The 23,208-nt window shown below is 45.4% G+C and overlaps 1 protein-coding gene across 4 annotated transcripts in view; it reads right to left on the bottom strand.

Annotated features, from left to right (window-relative positions):
* The window catches only part of DGKG (diacylglycerol kinase gamma), a 165,596-nt gene that overhangs the window by 105,174 nt on the left and 37,214 nt on the right, over positions 1-23,208 (bottom strand). For 3 of the 4 annotated variants that reach the window (XM_082392943.1, XM_082392944.1, XM_082392946.1), the window contains exons 5-13: positions 21,743-21,913; positions 18,079-18,128; positions 14,626-14,700; positions 13,766-13,888; positions 9,450-9,567; positions 7,812-7,900; positions 4,609-4,725; positions 3,519-3,611; positions 1,899-1,958 (exon numbers count right to left, since the gene is read on the bottom strand). In XM_082392943.1, the coding sequence (XP_082249069.1) occupies positions 1,899-1,958; positions 3,519-3,611; positions 4,609-4,725; positions 7,812-7,900; positions 9,450-9,567; positions 13,766-13,888; positions 14,626-14,700; positions 18,079-18,128; positions 21,743-21,913 (896 nt within the window). The remainder of the gene's footprint in view (positions 1-1,898; positions 1,959-3,518; positions 3,612-4,608; positions 4,726-7,811; positions 7,901-9,449; positions 9,568-13,765; positions 13,889-14,625; positions 14,701-18,078; positions 18,129-21,742; positions 21,914-23,208) is intronic. The other variant, XM_082392945.1, reaches the window with a different exon arrangement.

Genomic DNA, 23,208 nt, shown 5'->3' with positions numbered 1-23,208 from the left:
CCAGGGAAGACCCTGTCCTGCCAGTTCTTTCCCTGGAATGTCTCTTTATCTCCGGCGGCTGCCACAGTGCCCACACTGCTTGGGCCTTGCCCCCCTCAGGTGAAGCCCTGTATGCTGCCCCCATGCAGTTCCTTCCCAGGACATCACTAGTCATACCACTCCTGTTCAGAAACCTTTACAGACGTCTCGTTACCCAGAGGATAAAATCCAGATCTCCTAAGCTGGCATGCAAGGCATTTAAGTGCAGCCCCAATCTACTGTTCTCTCTTAATTACTCTAACCTTCACTGCAGTTCCAGCCAAGCCTGGCTATTACCTTCTAGGGAGTTAATTCCCACCCCTTGGGGCTGCTCACACTGGTTTCTTCTCCTCCTTAATGCCCTGAAATGCCCACTTCCTTCTTAGCAACCTCTTAAAAAAGAACTCCTCATTCTCTGGGCCCAATTCAAGAGCTACTTCCTCTATGAAGTTTTCCTTGATCACTGCAACGAAAACTATTGCACTTGAAGCATATATTGATATGGCCAAAAGGTTCGTTCGGGTTTTTCCGGAAGATCTTATGAAAAACCAGAACCAACTTTTTGGCCAACCCAATAATATCTTCTGGGTTTCTTCTGTTATCCCTTATTTGTATATGTCTTTATTTTTTATTTTCTCAGGTAAATATCACAAAACATCAAATGGATTTTAATGCCTCAGGAGCAGGGCGGGTGTGTGTATAACCTTTCTACCAAGGGCCCCATTGCCCCAGATACAAGAGTGGGTACTCAGTAAATACCTGTGTCTTCAGCAGAAGGACACACCGATACAGAGATGCAGCTTTGCTCCATATTCACTATCTAATGCCTACTTTTCCAGATTGCAAGCTAAAAATTCACCAAACACAGGGCCATATTGTTTGAAACGGACAGCAGCACCCTTTATAAATTTTAGGAATTTTCTCATCTGCCAAGGGTGATTATTTGTGTGAAACCCAGAAGCATCTTGGAGCCTAAGGAGTAATTCTTTATCTCTGGGGGTGACATTCAAAATGTTTAACAACCTGTAGAGCATGGGCACTGCCCAATCAGAACAGATGCAGGATAACCAGATAGATGTCAGCTGTAAACAACTGACATACCTGCACTGTGTGTGTATATATGTGTGTGTGTGTGTGTGTGTGCGCTCCATCTGACTTTCTCCCTTTCAAGGTGTCTAGAGCTTTCCCACATTAAGCATCATTGCTTATGTTTTACACTCATCCACATGTTCTCATTGAATCTTGGAGCATCTATGGGAGGTGGGCAGTGCAGGGATTGCTATGTCCCCTTTCAAACAAGGAAACTTAAGGTTCAGAGGCAGAGGAGAAGGCCCCAGTGTTCTATTTCCTTTTCTGGTACTTGTTCTACCTCACCAGGCTGCCTTTCCTGCATTCCCTGGAACTTTGTGAAAGGCACAAAGAGAAGTTCATTGGTGAATCCACCTAAAAAAATGAGTTCTGAAATATACATTTAAGAATGAAGAAGAACTTTTGGATCTAGTTAACTCTGTTCTGGCAGATCACATTCTGGAGACAGCTTGGCAGTCCTGGAAAACCTAATTGTCTATTTTTAAGCCACATTCTTGTTATTATTCAGAGAGTATGCATATTGAAGTTTTATGCAATGTGTTCCTAAAAAGGTGATAAAGCCAGTTCAGCCAGCCACGGGATCAACCAACCTCCCTTCGCACCACTTGCCTACAGTGTGGTTGTTAAAGGTAACCCCAGAGGCTGGAAATACAGTGTCCTGTGCGATATAATCAATCAGATAAGAAAGCAGATGTTGAGATGTGTTTCTCTAGAAGCCAAATCCTGTTCTCCCCTCCACAGCCTTGGACCAGCTTAGAACGAGTGAGTAGATTTGGGGCTTGCCGAGGTACCTGCGTTACAAGTTCATCCTTGGCTGACATGCTACCATCAGACTTCCCATCTTGCCTGTCCTATAAAAGAGAGGAAAGACAAGCATCTTTTGAAAAAAAAAATGCCTACTACAAAAAAGGAAATCAGAAGAAAAACAAATGGTTAATATAAAGAAAGAGAATAGAAAACCAGTATAGTGTAGAGAGAAGTTTTTCAAAGTGGGACTTTCGATGTAAAAAAAGAAATGTTCCCTTTGGGTTTCTCAAGGACTCTCCAGGCAGTTGTCGTCACTTGCCCTGACTTTAACTTCGAGACACTGGAAGGGACACAGTGTTTCAGAGGAAACACTGAAATGGGCAGAAATCTACTTTGTTGATTTAGAAGCTTGAGCTTTGAGAAGCAAGGTCTCAGATCTGGTTTCTCTGTTAAGCACTACCTAAATGATGTAATACTAAGTCATATGTCCTATTTTGTTTGTTTGTTTTTTCAATGTTTATTATTCATTTCATTGAGGTTTAATGTCACATATAGTAAAATGCTCAAATTTAAATCTACAGTTCTATGAATTTCTGCATACGTATATGCCCTTGTAACTACTGCCTCTTCTGGCATAATTCTGTTGTGACTCCTGATACCTTATTGGTTTTGCCTGGCTTTTGAATATCATACCAATGGAATCATAGACCATATCTTTTCTGAGTCCAGGTTCTTTTGTTCAGCATTATATTTTTGGGATTATCCATATTTTTGCGTCTAAGCATGGCTGTTTTCCATTGCAATGCATTATTCCATTATACTAATCTGCCTCAACTTATTTGCCTATTCTCTTGTCAATGGTCATTTAGCTTGTTTCCAGTGCCTGACTGTTATGAATAAAGTTGATAGGAACATTCCTGTACATGTCTTCTGGTGGAATAAATGCTCATATTTCTCACAGGAGGGCAATTGTTGAGTCATAGAGCTTGTGTATTTCCAACTTAGTAGATACTGCCAAATAGTTTTTAAAGTGGTGGGTTTTTTTCTTTAGTTTTTAATAAGAAAGAAGATGGTCAAGTCAAGGGTGAGATGTGAGGAATCAGTGGAACTCAGCAGCATCTTTAACATGGAAAGAGAACAGTTAAGGTGTTTGGTGCTTGGCTTGAAAGAGGGGTCTTCAACACAGGAGACAGAAAAAGTTTCAGATGGGGATAAATAGAGTTTAATTTTGCATCTTTCATTTCCAAGAAGGGCTGTGACACCCAGGTGGAAATCTTCACGGCAGAGGAAGGTCCATGTTTGGACACAGGAGAGAGGGTGACAGGGACAAGGGAGGCCTGGGAAGCCCAGCTGTGCACAGGTGGTGACTGAGGTTCCATGTACGTGATCTGCCTGCAAGGTGCTTAGAATGAACGCGCTTTCCTTGCTGGGCCATTTCAGAGCATTCTGGGTGGCCAGCGGTTGGAATCATTTCAGTCAGGGAAGTTTCCCCTCACAATGTGACTGTGCAGCACTGACCTCTTTTAAACTTGGGCTGAAAACACAAATCCTAAGAGTTGCTGAGGGAGGCCTCTGAGGGATGTGAATGTCTGAACGCTGCCTGCATCTGAAACATGAGCTGGGGTTGCAGGGGGCCGGAGCCCCATCGGGGTGGCAGCACTTACCTGGGTGATGGGGCATATTGACGTGGGCAGCAAAATATGGTCTCTGAGCTCCCCACCATCACACAAAGTTGACAATTCACACTTGCGGTGAAACTGGAGGAAAAAATGAAGATGAGAGTGAGTGAAAGTGATCAAGGAAATGTCAAGTATGAGGGTTTAGAAATTTACTAGGGAGGCAGGTTGTCTAGTGCTCCCCTAAATCCTGATGCACTGCTGGCTTTCACAGTACAGCAGAGAGAGAGAGAGAGTGTGTGTGTGTGTGGTGTGTAGTGTATACGGGTGTGTGTGCTTGGTTATGGGTGCCAAGTCTGCCGTGGGCAGAGAAAGGAGACCAAGTGCTGCCCATGGCAGCTGGAGCAAAATGGTCCCAAGCAGGCCTGTGGCCTGTCTGTATGGCACCCCCATGTGGATTCCAGAGCCCCCATGGGATATCTGCTCCCTAGGATCTGAGACACGGGAAGGAAGGAGATCTTGTTGAACAAACTCATGAGAGGCTGGAGGTAAACCCCATGACTCGACCTCTGCATTTTAAGAGTTCTGCAGTCTGACACATCCTTTTGGAGGCTGATACCCAGTCAAGGGGACAAGACACTGAGTCTGCTTTGGAAGGCAGGTCGGGCAGCTCCAGGTGTCCAAGGAGGAAGTGGACATTTGTCATGGATGATGGCAGTGGGCACAGGCCTCTTGTCCAGGCAGTGGGGCTGCTGTCAGGAGTATGCCTTCCTCTGATGCAGGTGACTGAGTATCTAATTCCTCTCCCACTCTGTCAGTGCCCCCGGCCCAGATGACACCCAGGCGAAGGAAGTTAATGGTCCAGCCTGCTGCTCACAGCTGCCTGGCCACAAAGAGAGTAGACTGGTCAGCTTCTTCTTAAGCAGCCCTGGGGGGTGCCCTCTCTCTGGGCATCTTGGTGATTGACTGGAGGCAGTTAGACTTAGGGCACTGAACAGGGGCTCTAGGCTCCCTCTCTAGCCTTGCCCACATAGCTCTGCTCATGCCCTCTGGCAGGATGTCCACTGCTGCCTGGCTGAAGCTTTGAGCAAAAAAACCACACTGAAAAGCAGCAGGGCTGCCCTGGGCGCCAACCCACCGTCATCCGGCACCACAGGCAGTGCCGCGCGGTGACACTCTGGTAGCACTTGATACTTTTGTGGCACCGGTCACACTTGACAGAGGAGTTCCCTTCCACCCACGCGTGCTGCATCACCTGCAGAAGGGAAGGGAAGGATACCAGGGAAGGCTGCAGAACCACATCCCAGGGCCCTGGGCCCTGGGCCTGAGGAGAAGGGTCTGGGAGGAGCGCAGGGAGCGGGGAGGCCAGAGAGGGTTGGTTCCTGTTTAGTGGATGCACTTCTGGGTGGCGGGCTGCTTCGCTGAATTGCACCGGTGTGGTCACTCCCTACCTAACCTCTATCATGCTAATCGAGATAGACGGAAAGCCACTTTGCCTGCTCTTTGAACAGTTCATACCCTCTGGCAGTCAAGCCTCTGAGCGTCTTGTCTGGCAGTTCATCTGTCTGTCGCCGGAACTCTTTGCAAAGGGATGTGTTTGTGTGTGCCCTTTTCTGGAAGGCAGCGGGGTGCAGGGAAACGCAGGAGGGCTTGGGCTACAGACAAAACTGGTTGGAGTCATTGATCTTCCACTTTGCAGCGGGGTGACCTTTGGCCAGTTCCTGGACCTCTCTGAGTCTCAGGTCCTTCATCTGCAGAAATTGGCATAAAATGCCCCACCTCTGGGTTTTCTGGGAGGATCCAATGAGACAGCACATTTGGAAGGGCCTTCCTGGCTCAGTCCTGACCCTTGGAGGGTGCCCCTGATGGGAAATCCCTTCCCCCTCTGTCTCCTATGGGCCGGTGCCTCTCAGCCTTAGCAGCCCCTCAGGACCACCTGGGCAGCATCTAGAAGTCCTAATGCCCAGCCCTCACTCCAGACAAAATAAATTAGAGTCTCTGGGGATGAGACCCGTCATTAGTATGTTTTAAAGCACCGTGAGTGATTATCATATGCAGCCAAGGTTGAGAAGCACTCAGGAAGGAAGTTAGAGAGAAAGCCCAAAGGGTTAGTGTGGGTCATCAGCCAGCGGCTTTCATGTCTGTTTCCTGGAGAGCGGGTTGTACCTGCCTCCTGGCCAGGATATGCCCCTGAAGCAGCCCAGGAACTTGGGAAGCAGGTGGGAATGCATGTGTGTGTGTGTGTGACTGTAAGTGCAAAGCGACCCATGACACCAAATTCTGGGGATCTGAGCCCTCAGTTAAGTCCCCCGGGAATTCTATAGAACTCCTCAAAAATTTTTTCACCAGGGTATCCCGAATAGCAGAAGGGGTGGATATGGACTCTGGGGGAACGTGGGGACATAGCCTGAAGTGCCAACTACAAGCACAATATTAAAAACACATGGAATATTTGCATGATACCATCCATGTTTGTATTAGATAAAAGTTTTAAATTGCTTATCAATTAAGTTACTGTGTCCTCCTTCCAAAAGATTTTCGGTAAAATTGTTGCTCTAGAAGATGTGTCACATTTACTTTGTAGTTTCTCCTTCTGCCATTCACCCCTGAGGGTATAAAGAACTCAGTTTGCTAATCTATTTGTTATCTACATGGTCACAATGAATTTGTTCTGAGATTATTATTATTTTCATTTTACAGAGAAAAAATATGAGGCTGCAGAGAGGTTAAGTAACTGGCCCTAGGTTCCAAGGCTGGTAAGTGGCCAAGCAGGGACTCATGGCCAGGTCTCCTGACTCCAAGTCCACGGTAGTCTCCCAATACCACGTTGCCTTCTCCATCCTCTTCCAGGATCAGAAGAGATGGTTAAAGACTTAGGTTGCCCCTGGAGACTCAGAAGGTCGTGAATGTGCCCTGCTGGTCCCTCAGAGGTCTCTCTCTGTTCCAAGTGTGGCAATGGCAGGAGTGCAGGCTTAGGGCCTGAGCCCAGGAGGTGCACCATATGTCCTGGTAAAAGGCATGGACATGGAACGGTGTGTGTATGGGCGTGGTACGGAAGGAGTAGACAAGAGGCCATGCGGTGTCTCACAGGCATGCATGCGTGTCCCTGGAGGTGCCCTTCTCTCTCGGAGTCCTACTGGGGAGGGCTGGATACCACTCCCACCTGCTAACCATCTCCTGACTCAGATTCCTCAATGGGGATTTCCCTCTGCAGGAACTCGGAGTGCCTCTCCCCTGCTAATTTGAAGAAGAGTCTATTTCCAGACTCAGTGAATGGTACCAGCCAATGGCCACCTTAGAAACCTGGTAGCCATTTCCAACCTCTCTCCCTCTCTCATCCCCTACATGACTGTCACCAGGTCCTGGTGGTAGGACCTTCCAAATTATCTCTCAGACTCTCCCTTTATGTCTTCCACCTTAGCCAGTGGGACAGTCAAAACACTCAACAACTGGCATGGCTGGGGGATGCTCACTCAGCACAGACAGAGCCATCACTGTGCTCCTGCAGACATAGCAGAGCACAGTGGGTGAGTGCAGACCCCACCCCAGTCAGGCCCTAGGGCAGCATTAGCTCTTGCCTGAACTGTTGGAAAAGTTTTTTTCATCCCCTCTGATCTGATCTCTCTCTGGCACCATGGTCAGAGCAATTAACCTAATTCGCACACCCAAACATCTCCTCACTTACCCAAAACTCTTCAGCGGCCCCCTAGCTACACATGAAGCCCCTTCCCAAGTCCTCAGCTGGCCTCACGAGACCTGGATCTCACCAGTTCTGCAGCACATCTCCTGCCGCTTCCCTCTAAGCATGCTCTATCCCAGTCACACGGAACCAAGTACAGATCCGAGAATAAGCCGCGTCTCCGTGCCTTCACACTTGAGGCTTCTCCAGCCTGGGGTGCCTTGTCCTCCTTGATTCCTTATGAAATCCTGCTGATTTGGGTTCAAGACACAACTCAAACGCCATCTTTTTGGTGAAAGCTTCCCTGTCCACCACCCTTGGTGCCTCAATTGTATGTCCCACACAGTCCTATCGCTACTGTACAGCTCGCTACTTTGCGCTTTGCTTACATGCCTGTCTCCTCCCACTAGACTGCACAGTCCTCCAGGCTGAGGACCACCTTTTAACCTGCAAACCCCCTGGCACAGGATCTGGCACACGGTGGGCACCAGGGAGATGCTAAATGGATTGATGGATGAACAAGATGGTTTAAGGGTGGTCCTCAAGGCAGAGAAGGGACTGTATAAAGCTCCCAAAGTCCCTTCCTGCCCAGGAATCTGTGGAGATGGACATGTTGCCTGGGACACAGCATGCAGGAGAACAAGGCAATACGTATCACCAACCTCGCCGCCCCTTTTGGTTTTTGAGTTCGTTTTGATACACCCAGGAATGTTTTTGGATACACAGCGTTCATGGACAGTGTATTTACAGTCTGAAAATAAAAATAAGAAGAGTGACTGTGAGTGACCACGTAGGGAAAGTCAGCCATCCCCCTGCCCCCCACCCCAGCTGAGGCCCGTGCCTCCCTCTGCGTGGCCAGTCAGGGGCAGGGGACATATGGAGCTGGCCTTGCCTAATGGCAATTCAAGTCTCCAGTTGTTCACTGAGAAGAGTCCATGATTATCTCCCAGACATGCTCCTGCACCCTCCACCCTGCCACACTGCCTTCTACCGCGGGTAGTGAATGCAGCAGGAAAACATCCCCAGAAAGGTGCTTTCCGCTTAAAGGGAGTGAGGAGTCATCCTGGCTATGCCAATGCCACAGTATTGAATGTCAGGATGTTGGGGAGTAGATAGCAAGGCTGGCGTCTTCCTAACTCTGGAGACAGGCAGGCCTGGGCCTGAACTCTGGCTCTGCCATTTGTAACTACCCACACGATCTAGGGTAAGTTCCTTCACCGCTCTGAAATTCAGGGTTTTCTGCAAAATGGGAAGAAAATTGCTTTCTCTTTGCAGCATTACATAATTTGTATAAAGCACCACGTGTGCGGGTCAGAACAGCTATTCCACAAATGACTGCTGTTGTTATTGTTTACAACTGTGTCAACAGGCCTAGAACGTACTAGGAATGAGGCTGGGCCTATGAAAAGTGGGTGAGAGCTGGATTTGAAATGGGTGCTGGAAAGACAGGTGGGTCCCTACTTTTGCCTGCTGACGCTTGCTCTTGGTGGACACTGGGCCCAGCTCTGCTACGATGACCTTTGTGGCTGAGGTTGCCTGCTGCCTGGCTCCTGTGTGCATGGCAGATAAAACATTTTGGTGACCCGCCCCGCACCCGACGGCCCTCGCTGCAGCAGCAGCTCCCCAGTCCCTGGAGGGTTCAGGTTGAGTGCTTGCTGTCTGCCTCCTGAGGTGGGGGGCAGGATTCTGCACCCACGCACCCTGGGTCCTACAAAGCCCTCTTGCTGCAGCCCCTCCCCTCTCCTCCTGCTCCGCAAACCCACCCTCTTTCCTACATGACCCCATCTTTCTTCCTTCTCCTCCATCTCTTTCTTCTGTCCTCCTTTCCAGTCTCCCTCCTTCCTTTTCCATGTGTGTTTTTTTCTCCTCTCCAATCTGACTTTACTAAATGGATTATAAAGTGAAACAAATGGATAATTTTAATTCCATTGTATATATGAATATAGTTGCTTATTAATTGAAAAAAAAAAACAGGTTCTTCTGACCAACCAAAACATTCACTAGCAAAACTCAATTGAAATTATTATGAGATGTTTTTTAATTACATTTGAACCTTAATAGCTTTTTTTCTAGGCAGTCAGTGGCCTATGACGAGACTCCAATAGGATAATATTTGTCCATTTGACTTGGGTAGAACAAAAATAGGACATGGAAGTTTTGCTTTATTTTCTGCTGTTGGAATAATATGGCAAGTCCCTCAAGCTAGGAAGCAGAGACGCCTAAACTTTTCTGGGAATGGCTCAATCATGTATAGAGCAAGACAGTTCCTGGGAAAAGGGGTTGGAAGGAAGTTTACTCACAAATGCAGCACAGGCCTTGCTTCCGAACGCCCATCAGCATGACATGGCAGAAGTTGCAGTAGGTTGGTTTCTTGAAATGCTTCATGGTCCAGGCGTGTCTCCCGTCCCCCTTGGAGCCCTGCGGGGACAGCAAGGGAATGAGATGCAGGCAGCCCCACTCTTTCTAAAAAGAGTCTCTTCTCATATTTGGAAAACAAGTTATTCACTTATTTTACTGTTGTAAAGATTATTTTAATAGAAATGCAAATCAAAACAAAATTCTTCGTGTGTGTGTATTTTCTAAAATAAGCAAATATTAAAAATTAGGGCCATCTGAGTGGAGTATGTGGTGGGGGGAGTAGAAATCAGAACAATCTTTCTTTCTTTCTTTCTCTCAATCATCTATTAATCATCTATTACCTAACAATCATCTATTATCTATCAACAATCTATCATCTATCACCCATCTATCTATCCTTTAAATGTTTACAACCTTCAACTAATAAATTTCCTTTCTTGGATTCTATCCTAAAGAAATCATTTTTGAAAGATAGATGAGCATTTCTGTGCTCTGTCAGATGTTTAACCCAGCATTATTTAAAATAACTGAAAATATCCTAAAGGCCTCAAAATGACCAAAAGGTTTGTGGTACATCTGTATGATTTAATGTTAAGTGGCCATCAAAAAGATATTTATAAGAACATTGAATGGTTTGGGAATGTGCTCATGTTACTAAGTTCTAAGGGAAAAAAGCAGAATGCAAATTTGATGATCTATTATGATCTCGGTTTTATACAATGATACGTTGTACGGGAAGAAAAATCACCAAACTGTTAACAGAGGTTAGCTATAGCTAGCAGCACTATGGATTTATTTTATTCTCTAATTTCTACTTTCTTCTGTATTTTCCAAATTTTCTACAGTGAGGAGGTACTAGTTTTATAATCAGGAAAAACTTCGCTTAGTAAAAACAATGTACTGCTCTCATCACCTTTCTGTGCACAGATAAAACAGCAAAGAGACAGAGACAGAAAGAGGGTTAAGCCATTTCCCCCTGACTTGGCTTGGAAGCAAATTCATTCCATCCACCAGATAAGCCGAGCCTCACATAATCACACACCTTCCCTGGACACCAAAGCTCCCACCTTCCAGCCCCTGGGAGCACAGGCTTGCTGGAGACTGCGGCTTCAGGAGCATCCCTCCACATATGGTGTCCTTGACCTTTTGTCATAGGCTCCATCAAAAGAGTAACACTCTTGGGCTGTTGTTAAGGGTAGTAAAAAGTACTGTAAGGTGGTAAGGATTGAGAGTCAGGTACATGCAGTCCAACGTGCTGGACTGAAACCCACTTCTTACTTCTGCGTCCCTCTGGTTTGGTTTGGTCATGGTGGCCAGACCCATTCCTGTGCTCAACTCTTCCGCTAATGGTCTCTAGAGGAGCCCACATGCTTTTTCAAATGCTGGTCTCCTTCTGGGGCCAGGATAAGTTCTTCTTACCACCTCAAAACCCTGCTTCTTCCAAAACCTGAGTCTTACAGAATTAAAGTCTTTTTATCTAATGGCTTCTACTTTAGTAAATGGGTTCACTAACTGATTAAATGATCCACTTAAATATCGATTCATTCATTTCTTTGACAAACATTGACCTCAAGGGATTTTTGTAAAAACTAAGTGAAATACTATAAGTGAAGCTCCTAATCCAGTGCCCGACACATTGTAAATGAAAACATTTATTAAGTTCCTACTCCGTGCTAGGCAGTAGGGGACACAAAAATAAGTAAAGAGTGTTTTCCTACGTGTAAGGAGGTAGATTTATACCTGTTCTAGAAATGAAGAAGCAGAGACTCATAGAAGTTATATAAATAGCCCAAGACCACACAAATAATAAGTGACCAAGCTGAGCCCGTAGTCACACTGGGGGCTCTTGCTGGCCTCGGAGCCCATGCTCCTTCCATGCCTCTCCTGTACCTCCACAAACCAGGGTTTTCCTTCATGGACAGAAGGGAAATTACAGCACTCTTAGCAGACCCAGCTCCTTCTTCATGCAGCCCAAGGGACGGTCATTTGACCTGAAATACCTTTATCAGCACAATCAATTAGTATCTGAGAAAGGGAGCGTCAGCTATTTTCATAGATACAGGGTAAGAAGCAAAGGGACCCTGACTTGGGATAAAGTAACATTTCTGCTTGGGTTATAGCACCATCATGTGGCTCCTTTATTTCTGCACGTTGGCGGCTGCAGGGTGTAGAAGTAACGTTCCTTATGCACGCCAGGTTTTGTGTTGAGGCTGCAGTTCCCTTGGGAGACAGACTGTTTCTCATACATGCCATTCAGAGATCCCCAGACTTTTCAGTGGCCGCGTGTGGGTTTTGAAAAAAGCCAAACAATCAAGGTGGCTTTTAAAACATAGAGGAACACTTTCCCTAGAACCCCAACTATGAATGTGAAAACATATAATTTAGTGCCTATTTTCAAATAAATGCATAAAATTTCAATTAATAAAAACCAAATGCACATTTGTTTTTTGTTTGCATTATTCCTCAGGTAAAGTATGGTCTTAGTACAAGGCTGATTTGGCATCAGGGGGAGACACTGGGGAGAATGTTGAAGAAATAATGTCTCTCCCTCTTCCAGCCATAAAACAGTGGATCCCCTCCAAGCAAAGAGTTGGTGGCACTTTGGACTCAACAAGTCCAAAATAGGAAACAGAACTAGAAATTGGTTCCTTGTGATTAAAATGTCCCATCTCTATTTTCATGTTTCAGAGAGAAAACAGGTGCATTAGAACAGCACTCAAGCAGAACTTCCACTTTGATTCAGCTATAATGTTGAGCCTTGATAGTAGAAAGTATACCTAACCTATCTGAGCACCCCCAGGTCCTAGCTCATGTGGGTTCGTGCACACAGTAGGTTCTTGGTAAGAAATCACTGCACGAGAAGTCTGCTGTTACTGAATATGGAAGATGGCCTCTGGTACTAACTAGGTGTGTGTCCATGGGCAAGTGCCTTTACCTCTCTGGTCCTTGGTATGAAAAATGAAGGGGACAGACCAGGGAGCACCAAGTTCTCTTCCAGCTCTGACCTTCTAGGGTTATAAGGAAAAAGGAGATCCTGGTTCATTGATTTCTATTTAGCACTTGGAAAGAGCTGGACATGCTATGAGATAATTTCAGGATTCTTAGTCCTTGAGTGTTGGAGAAGAGGGCTCAGCTTTAGTCCTGAATTGCAGAACTGTCAGATGGACACAGCACAGGCAACAACATCAGCTAGAGGCTAACCCAAATGAACCTCCTGTTCTGTCCCTCTCTTTGACATTTCAGTAATCTTGAAGAGGTATTGTCTTACAACCCGTGTGACTGTACTGGTAAACGCTAATGTCACCATTTGTACTTTTAGTTCTAATCTTCCCTACCTAATGTATGGAAGCTACTTTCATGGTAAATAAGCAGACCAGGTCAGATGCCAGTGATTTCACATTAAGCCTCTACGTGTGTTCCCTACTCTGATCAAAACTGGGAGGTTTCTCTAATATACCCTGAACTTTCTTTCATGTGGGTCTTTGATCAAGCTATTCTCCTGGCTGTAAACTCTCTCTTCTACCAGCCAAATCATACCCATCCTTGAGAGCCAGATCAAATATCCTAGGTCTTTATCTTTATCTCAAGAATGGGATATCAAAATCCCACACATCCTTCAGAGCCAGGGCAAACACCCTCCAAAGTATCTTCCACTGGTCTCACTCCTAAGTGTGAGATGTTCCAAAGTGCAGGTTCTTTGGAGTCAAGTACAAATAAATGCTGGCTATTCTTTTTCCTCTCCGGACTCAGAATCTCAGTTTTCCATCTGTTTAAATGGGTAAAAAAAGATCTACCTTATCTGGTTGTTCTGATTGTTAAATAAGATATTATCATTGAACGCCCTCTGCCTCACAACAAATCAGTATTTTTTCCTTTCTTTCTTCCTTTCCTTCCTTCCTTCCCCAACTCTCTTAGCATTTTTAAATCTAATTTGTGGAAAAGATGGAATTCTTCCCTGAATATTTTTTGCCCTTTGCCTGGTTGAGCATAAGTTTCCGGTGGGTGAATATTGTACCTGTGTTCCCTCGTAGCCCTCAGAACAGTATCTTTATTTAGTAATAATTTAGTAAACGTCTGTCAAATGAATGAATGAATATTTCAGGCACTAATAGGTAAAAAGAGAGGACTTTTGGGCTGGCCTACAGCGTACGGGCTGTCCATTGGGAAGTCCGGGGCAGAAGCCAGGGATATTAACTTCCACATGGAACTTGATGCTTCTGAAAGGTGAGAGGTCTTTGACCTCAAGCTTGCAACTTACAGCGTCGTCCATGCCCAGGAGGACCAGCAATGGGATGGTGGTCATCCCTCCGTGGACCCACTCCTGGAGAGACACCAAGCCATCCCGGTCGTGGTCCATCCCTTGTAACATCTCCTTCAATATCTGTGGAATCCATAGAGCAACCAATGTCCACTTTCATCTTCAACTTCTCTGCCCCGCCCCTGCCCCGCCCACAGGGCCCTGCTGCCCTTTTTAAGGGCCCTGCTGCCCTTTTCTTTCTCTTCTGTTCTGTGTTTTCTGGCTTGGGTTTTACCCCTTTCCCCTCTGATTCAGAGTGAGTAGAGCATTGAGGGAGCAAACGGGGGTGAGGAGAACAGGGGTCCAGGCCTGGCTCTGCCCTGACCTGTGTGGACTTCGACAAGCCACCCCAACTCTCTGGATTCTGCTTTGCTCATCTGTAAAATGGAACTAGTATTGCTATGTTCGCAGCATGGTAGTGAAGATTAGAGAAAATGTATATAAAATGCTAAATATTATATCGGACTCATAGGAGCCCCCAATGTAATTCTTATTATTAATATTATCTAATGATTGAGAAAAATCTTTAAAAGTCTTTCTAGCTCTAAATTCTCTGATCTCTGAGCTCCTGTTATAAAAATTTAGCTTTGGTGAAAGCGTTAGGGGGTATTATGAGGTATTATTATTTGAATTAGTCTACACTTTCCCCTGCTGCCTCTAATCTTTCCTATCAGGGAAGTGGGAGATCAAGGTGTAGGACCCAGAGAAGTCACCTCTAAGAAGATGATCTGGGACAGCCTGCACCGTAAACATGTGTTTCCAAGTCCCACTCTCATCTTGGAAGCTCACTGGAAAGTCACCCCTTGCTTTTGGAAACTCACAGGCCTTAGCTCCGTGGGATCCCACTCGAGATACTGGGCAATGTGTAGCATCTGGTTGACAATACGATCCATCTCCTAGAAAACATCAAGGAGAGAAGCCAACTGAAGATGTGTTTTTACGAGCAAGACTCAAAATCAAACCCCGTGGGAAGATGGGCAGGGCAGAGTGTGAGAAGCAGCTGGTACAATATACTGGCATTTCATCAAGCACTCACTATTTGTTTTTGCTCTTTATTTCTGCCTTGACCACAAAGCTCACAAGAAACACAGACCGTGGATAAGCCAGAGGTATGCAGAAAGCTCACTGAACACTGACCTCCTCCTAGACCCACCTTCCTTCCCCTATTCTGTGCTCTGACTTAGCATAGAAAGCACTCCTGTTCCCTCCTTCTTTGTGATCCTACAAATACTTACAAACCAAGGCACTTACTTCCTCCCTCTTTTCCCACACCTCATTCCCACAGCTTTAGCAACTTCGGATTCATCTATACCCCTTGGGAGTCAGTTTCAGTTGGATGTAGAGTCACTGTGTTGGTCCTTTCTCAGGCACTATGATTCAGATTCCTTTTGGCATCTCCTTTGTTTCCTTTGTATCAAGTCCTGGGTCCAGGACTCTTGGAACAGGAAATTCATGAAGGGTACGTTTGCCTAATGAGTGAGCCTTTTGTTTGGTACCAAGGCCAGGCTCCATCTAAAACCTCACAGAATTGTTGGACGCTAATGAATCAGTGCACTGAGAGTCCCACTGAAACACACTGGACTGAGAAAGCATTTGCATGTCTTGGGCACCATCTAAGATGTTCATAGTAAGGTTGATTTGGGGACACAGGTTGGAGAACTGAAGCAAGGTTTAATGGTGTTACTTGCACCAGGTAGAATGCTGGGTCAAAATAAGCAAGCTAAAACCCAACAGCGATTTTTTAAATTGTATTTCATTTAAAGTAGAAAATAACCCATTGCAAAACTGCAGATGAAGTGGTAGATGGGGGTAAGGAAGTGGGAAGAATGGTGGGAACAGGGCTCAGCAGAAGTTCCAAAGGAAAAGAGCTCATGAAACTAGTTGGGTCCAAGATTCAATGTGAGCAAACGATGTGGTTCAAGAATGGAGAATTAGACTCAATCTTGGGCTGTGTAAATAGGTGGGCATTTTCAGGAAGCGGAGTGGGCAGATTTCAGGAAGAACTAGTTCCCTGATGTGGATACTTAAAGAGCCCTGGAGGGGTGGGTTCAGTTCTATGCCATATTTTAAGAATGGCATTGACAAACTAGAGCTTGACCAGAGTGGAGATTTAAACCTTCCTTATGAGAAACAGTGTAGAAATTAGGAAATATGAGCTTGGGGAAGATTTTTGGGAAGATGTGATAGTACCTTCAAATACCTGAAGGCCTATTGTGTACAACTGGTACTCCACTGGTCAGCTGCCCTGGTCAGCTACAGAGTAAGCAGAAGTCAGCAGAAGAAATGGGGGTGAGGTACTCCACCGGTCAGCAGAAGTAAGCTGAGGGATGGAGGGAGGGAAGAGTTGAGGGCTGGCCTATTTTGACCTCACCACTGGGTTGGGGGAGGGGAGAGAAGAGCAGAATCAGGTTTTGGATTGAAAATTTCCCTGGCAGACTAGAGATGCCTTGTGTGCGGGAGGGATGCCTTCTCTAACAGTCATCCCCAGTGGTGGAGTGGCTGTTTTAAGGTACTGGGTGAACTCTCCATTACTGGGAGTGTTCACAAAGAGGCTGGGCATCCAACTGCCAGGGGGTCTTGGTGGGAAGTTGAAAGAGAGAGAACTATTTTGAGACTCACTTCAGTCCACCAGTGTTACCTTCCAAATAGATCCAGAATTTAACCACTTCTTACCACCTGCAATGCTGCTACCCTGGTGCAAGTTACCATCATTTCTTGTCTTGCTTATTTTAATAGCCTCCTAACTGGTATCCCTGCTTGCATCCCTACAGTCTAGACTCAACGCAGCAGCTAGAGTGATCCTGTTAGGACCTAAGTCAATCATGTCACTCCTCTGCTCAGAATCTCCAATGGTTCTCTACCTCTCCAGAGTAAAAGAGAGAAAACCCTTTCAATCACCTGCAAGGCTTGATAATGCTTTGCAAACGCCCCGTCCCTTCTCATTACTTCTCTGATCTCATCTCCTGTTACTCACTCCAACCTCATCTGTTCAGTCATCCTGTTCCACCCACTCCGGCCTCCTAGTTAATCTGCTAACATTCCGGGCATCCCTCAGGACCTCTGCACTTGCTGTTCCCTCTGCCTGGAAGGTGCTTCCCCGTGACTCACTCCCTTCACCTCCTTCAAGTGTCTGTTCAGATGTCCCCTCCTCAGGGAGACCTTCCTTGGCTCCTCCAGCTAAAACTGCAGCTCCCTCCAATACTTCCTTTCCCTCCTTTATTTTCCCTCTAGCACACATCTCTATCTAACACATACTTGACTATGCTTTGCAGTGTGTGTGTCTGCACTAGAATGAAAGCATCATGAGGGCCTGGATCTTTGTCTGTTGGCTCACTGATACACCTCCCCCAGTGCTTAGAACAGTAGCCTGACATATATGAGATACTCAATCAATATGTGTTGATCAAATGCTTGAGAGTCTGTGATTCTCTGGTGGTTCCCCCGCATGACCCAGCTCACGGAACTACAATGTGGCTGCAGGGATCCCATAAAGACACTCTGGGGTTGAGTGGGAACTGGGACGATGCAGTTGGTCTAGTGGACTGGTTCCCTTTCTTCCTCCCTCTGGTCTGACTCAGCCCCGTGCACTTCAACCTCAGAGACTTTCTGTTAATGAGTCCCATCTCTCACACTGCCAGTCATGAGGACAGGGCCTGTCTGATTCTCTTTGCCTTTTCTCCTCTGTGCCTTCTTCCTTTTCCATCCATCTTCTCATTCTATGACCCCTGACCTGTCCCTGCCTCTTCCTGAGGGGAGGTGGGGATGAGACTCAGGCTTTCCCAGGTGTGGTGGGATGGGATCATGTGCTCAGAGCAGACAGAGCCAGACTCCTAGAGCTAGTGCCCTGGGGTATGAGAGGAAGGCAAGAGTGATGGCAAAGCACGCCAGCAGTTACCTGCCTTCCTCCTGTCTTCTTGCCCTGGTCTCGCTGCCTCTCCCCACCTCCTCTCCTCCAGCCCTGGGCTTCAGCAGGAAATTACAGGGGGAATTTCTGAACCAGCTGGGAAGTTAAACTAGATGAGATACTAAAGCATCTCCCCAACCTGAGATTTTGCGATTTGAGCTTCTGGAATGAAAAAGCAAGTTGGAGTTCACTCTCCTCTGGGCGGGCTCTTTGGAAGTAGAAGGCGGGGGGCTCTAGTCATCTCTGCAGCTCATATTGAGACACTGTTATTCCTATGAAGATGGAGCTGAGAGTGTTCGGCCTCTCCCTTCACCTGTTCCCCTCTCCCCCGGCCTTTCTTGGATCTTGGAGGGATATTTGGAGAGCTTACCGCTTGGTCCAGGAGACCATTCTCATCCGAATCATAGAGACGAAACATGACTGCAAGAAACACAGAGGTGAGGCTTGAGATGTCCTCCGGGTACCAGGGATGGGCTGAGACTTTGCTGCTGCCAGTTTGTAGATCAGTTCTGACCATCACTGGAGTGAAGTCCGTTGCAGCCAGCTCATCCACCCTCCAAGGCACAGAGTCTGACCTTCCTTACAGTGGGAAGAGGGAGGAGAACCAAGCCACCTGGCCTCTGGGACTGTCTAAGCAATAACTCTGCAGCTGATGAGGTCTGGGTCACGAGCGTGATTCCCTGTAGAGCATTCACACCTCTCAGCATCACGGGAACACAACTCAAAGCAGATGCCCTGCTGGTGGTGGGGCAGAGGCACCACAGTTATAGACGGGACACTGCTTCTACTGCACACAGAAAGGGTGTGGAGTTAGGCAGGTTCAGACCTTGGTCCTGTCCTACCACCTCTAGGGCATCACATAAGTCATTTATCTTCTTTAGGCTCAATTTCTTCATCTGTAAGATGGAGATTATAATAGTTTCTTTATCCTAAGTTTTTTTCAAATGAAGATTAATATCTCAGTGATATGCTAAATCTATAGCACTTGGAATGTAGAGAGCACACAACAGATGTTATTTATTTTTATTTTCTTTCATTAATGAATATTTATATATGGCATTTAATATGTACAATGTACCATCCTATGCACCTTATCATTATTACTTATTCAATCCTCAATAATGCTATGAAGTAGTTATTATTATAGAAGCTATTATATTTCTTTTTCTAAAATGTCTACACGCAATTCAGAAACATCCTCTACCATGCTCTAGCTGTAGAGAGGTGATGGAAGATAAAGATTTGGGAGTGAATTTTGGGCAAAGGACTAAATGTTCATTTATGGGATTTGGAAACTTGCCATATCATTCATCTAAAAGGTAGAGATCCTGTCTGTGGTCTCAGAAGTAAGCAGGGTGGGGAGCAGAGCTGAATACATCTTCATTTCCCTCCCACCCTTTAAAACCCTTCATCATGCCTGTGTTCTCTGTGGCTGACCCTTCCCTTGTGTAACTGCTCTGGACCTCTTGGGATGTACCCACAGGGTCACAGCACTCCTGTTCATTTGCCCTTGTGTTGTCACTTCTTTCTACGTGTTTTATGTCTCTGTACCCTGTGTTTATTCAGTGGTGTCTCTGGTTGGAGTTTAAGTTATTGAAAAGTCACGGGCTTTCGATTCTTTGGTCAGAGACACTCTGGGCCCAGGTGGCTCTAACATGGAGCCCTCTTTGGTCCCACTGTGCATGAGGAGTAGAATGAGAAAGTGTGAGCAAGCATCCTATTTTTTAGCAGCATGGCCTTGGGCAAGTCATTTAACTTTTCCATGCTTTCTTACATATAAAGGGAGAACAATCATGTCAACCGTCTAGGGTTACTGTGAGGTTAAAATGAGAAAATGCATTTAAAGTGCTTAGCAAAAATAAGGTGTTCAGTGATGAGTTATTATTGTTATTACATTGATGATGGGTGGGATTTCAGGCTATCATTTCCAAAAAAAAAATACATGCTTGGTTATTTAGAAAAAAACCTTAACTTGGTTTCAATCACTAAAATCAGAGATGATTTGAATTTATTTAATTTAATTTTTTAAAAAAAGAAAACTTTATAGGACAAATGACCAAGTTTCTGCAACAAAAAACTGTAGGGAAAAAAGTAAGCAAAAGATTAAGAGAGGGGCTTCCCTGGTGGCGCAGTGGTTGGGAATCCGCCTGCCAATGCAGGGGACACGGGTTCGAGCCCTGGTCTGGGAAGATCCCACGTGCCGCGGAGTAGCTGGGCCCGTGAGCCACAATTACTGAGCCTGCGCGTCTGGAGCCTGTGTTCCGCAACGGGGGAGGCCGCGGCAGTGAGAGGCCCGCGCACCGCGATGAAGAGTGGCCCCTGCTCGCCGCAACTGGAGAAAGCCCTCGCACAGAAATGAAGACCCAACACAGCCAAAAATAAATAAAAAACAAAACAAACAAAAAAAACAACTCACAAAGCTCAGAGCAACTATTTAAAAAAAAGATTAAGAGAGACTAAAGAGACGTAGTAACAAATGGCAATGTATGGGCCTTACTTGGATCCCAATTCAAACAGTGCTTGAATTGTTCCCCAAGTAAGGGAAAATAATGAATACTGACTGAATATTTGATAATAGTAAGGAATCGTTTTCTTTAGATGTGATTGTGGTGTTGTGGTTATATTTAAGAAAAAGTTGTATTATTTTAGAGGTACATACTGAGATATTTACAGATGAAATAATATGATGTCTGGAATTTGCTTCAAAATAATCTGGGGCAGAAGAAATAAGTGGGAGGTATAAATAAAACACGACTGACCACAAGCTGGTAATTGTTGAAGGTGGTTGATGGGCACACGGAAGTTCTTTGTATTCTCTACTTGTATCTGTGTTTGAAATTTTCTGTAATAAAAAGCTTTTAGAAATACAGTTTCTTTTCATTACCATTACAGGACTCAGTCTGAGAGGCACTAATACGCAGAATTTGCCACATTTGCTCCTCTCTGGTAGTTATGAACAAATATAATGCCTGAAACTCAAAATCCAACTGAATGTGGGAAATAATTTGACATTTCCCTTTTAACATTAGTCAGAAGAAACAGAAATCTGGTACATTTGCTTCCAAATTAGCATGTAAGACTTGTAATTGTTAACACTTCAAACCTATGGGGGAGGTTTTAAGCTCGCTAAGAGAGCAAACTGTTTCATTTTGTTTTGGGCAAGGGTTAACCTTTGCCATACTTTTCCTAATGCTTAAGTTTCATTGACTAGTCCGATTATTAGCTGGAATTTTGACTTTTGCTATAATGTGTATGCTTTTCCCTCAGTGTCTACTAAGATCCCAAGAGATGCCAAAACAATATATATTTTTAACAAGGTCCTACCTGTTATCTGTTTCAAAGTTTGCCGTAGGCTCGCAAAGGTCAGCGAGACCGTCCCCAGAGTGAGTCATCTGCCAGACTGCAGGCTGCTTCAGCCACTGTGGGCTTTCCTTTCTGCCCCCAGCTATTATTCTCCTTCTGAAGACATGTTTTTGAAACTAAGCTCAACTCCCTTAATTAACTAGCCCTCTTTCTCAAGAGGTCAAAACACTTGGGGTGGGGGTGGGTGAAGACATGGAAATAAGCTATAACAAGATAGAGGTTGATTAGATCTCAAGAAAAAAAGAGTTCTTCATAGTTAAAGAGTTGCTTGGGCATGGAATAGGGGAAGGAAGATAGATGTTGAAAATCTTCCCTTGAAAAATCTTCTAAGAGGAGGCAGCAGCTTTCTGATTGGAGGCTTTCAGGAAATCCTGCCAGCAAAGGAAGGGAGCCTTCACCCTTTGCAGAGACCCCTTACCTTTCCAGATCTTGGTTCTCAATACCAAGGTCTCAAATGCACCTTCCACCCTATACAACTGGTACTGTGTTCCAGGGCAGATTCTAGGAAATATTCATGTCACTGCTGGTGACAGGGCAGAAAAGCTCCCCCAGGGAGGCAGGACCCATCCCCAGGATCCCAGATCAACCTCCAGCCTGTTTAGAACAATAGACAGGACACTAGCTCTTCCCCTAGGAAAAAGTCGAAGCCCCTTGACAGGGTGCATACTTACACTCTAGCTTATCCTGAGGTCTCCCCGTTTCCAGCAAGGACAGGTAACACATGACATCCTTCAGGTACACTATGGGGGATTCTGAGCCTGAAGACTGAGCAGCATGGTTTCCCAGGGGGGTCGCAGATACTTGGTCTTTAGTTGGCACTTGCTTCTCAGTGATTTTTGATTCTGTGACAGGCAAGAGGAAAGCATCCAAGGACACAATGTTTAGTAAACATGAAACCCTTTGTTGCCCCATTCTTTTCACGGTAGAGACACGAATTTTATGAGTGTCTTCAAAAGCATGGATTACATAGATATGATCAAATCAGTGGCCATAGAAATCCAGTTTGTAGAGTTCATACTTTCTGAATGAACCCCATTCTGACCCTTTTAAGAGTCTATAGCCATATAAGAAATTCACCAATTCTCTGGGAATTTTAAGAAAAGATGATAGTGATTTTTAGTAATATCAATAGCCAACAAGTAAATGTCATTTAGCCTAATTTTGGGGGGAACACACCCAATTTGTAGAGGTAATTTTGTCTGGGATTCCAAAAGTCCAGACTATTGGTTATTTACCAACATACTGTTTTACAATTTTCTTCTCAAATGCATTTAAAGATAAATAAAAAGATGAAAGTTCGAAAGAGAAAACTGGGATTGACAACTAATCTCCAGAAACTAGGAAGAATTGTGACTTACTGAAAGCCTAATCAGTTGCATAAGGAAAGTATAGAGAGTGGCTTATCATACCACAGGAATAGAGTGAGTCTTCCCTCTGAAATTTTCCTTCTCATAGGTAGGAAGACTGTCTCTTTGCCCTCTGGTTAAGAAATATGATGTTATTACTAACCAGAAAACCAGGCACCGATATTTTACGTGTGAATCATACTCTTTTGAGGCACTTTAAGGGCTATCTCTTTTTCCCCAGCCTCTTTATATCCATGATCTCAATATCAAATAAGAGGATGCAACTCAGAGAAAACACAGGAAACAGTAAAAGGAAAACTGGCAGTGGAAAATCTAACCCAAGTGTTGTACCACCAAATAATAGAGTGCTGAAGGCACAGGCAGAGGGAGAGATAGCCTTGCTGGTACTGCCTGCTGGGGAAAGCAATGCCACCAGTACACTCTCTATTCAGAGAACCAAAGTGCCAAGCAATGGCAAACAGTTCAGCTCAGGACAAGAGAGCTGTGCTAGATGAAAGCCTACCAGGTCCTAGGGGTTAGGCTGTGGTTTGAGAAGGGAGTTAGCCATCACCCAGATGGACAGTGGGTGAGACCAAAGGCCACTGACATACTCTGTATGTTACAAAGGGTCCTGTGAAGAGACCAAGATGGGACCCATGAAACAGAGTTGCAAAACAAGGAAAGGAAGCTTCATCATGAAGTCTCAGAGGACAAGATATCTGGAAATAATTTCCTATCGGACAAGACCCTCGGTAGGTTGCAAGAAGGTGTAACCTCTGTTAAACAGGAGC

Source organism: Balaenoptera borealis (assembly GCF_965194805.1).
Source record: "Balaenoptera borealis genome assembly, chromosome: 5".
Taxonomy (NCBI): Eukaryota; Metazoa; Chordata; class Mammalia; order Artiodactyla; family Balaenopteridae; genus Balaenoptera; species Balaenoptera borealis.
Note: the sequence above shows the minus strand (reverse complement) of the source record. Positions and strands in the feature narration are given on the sequence as shown.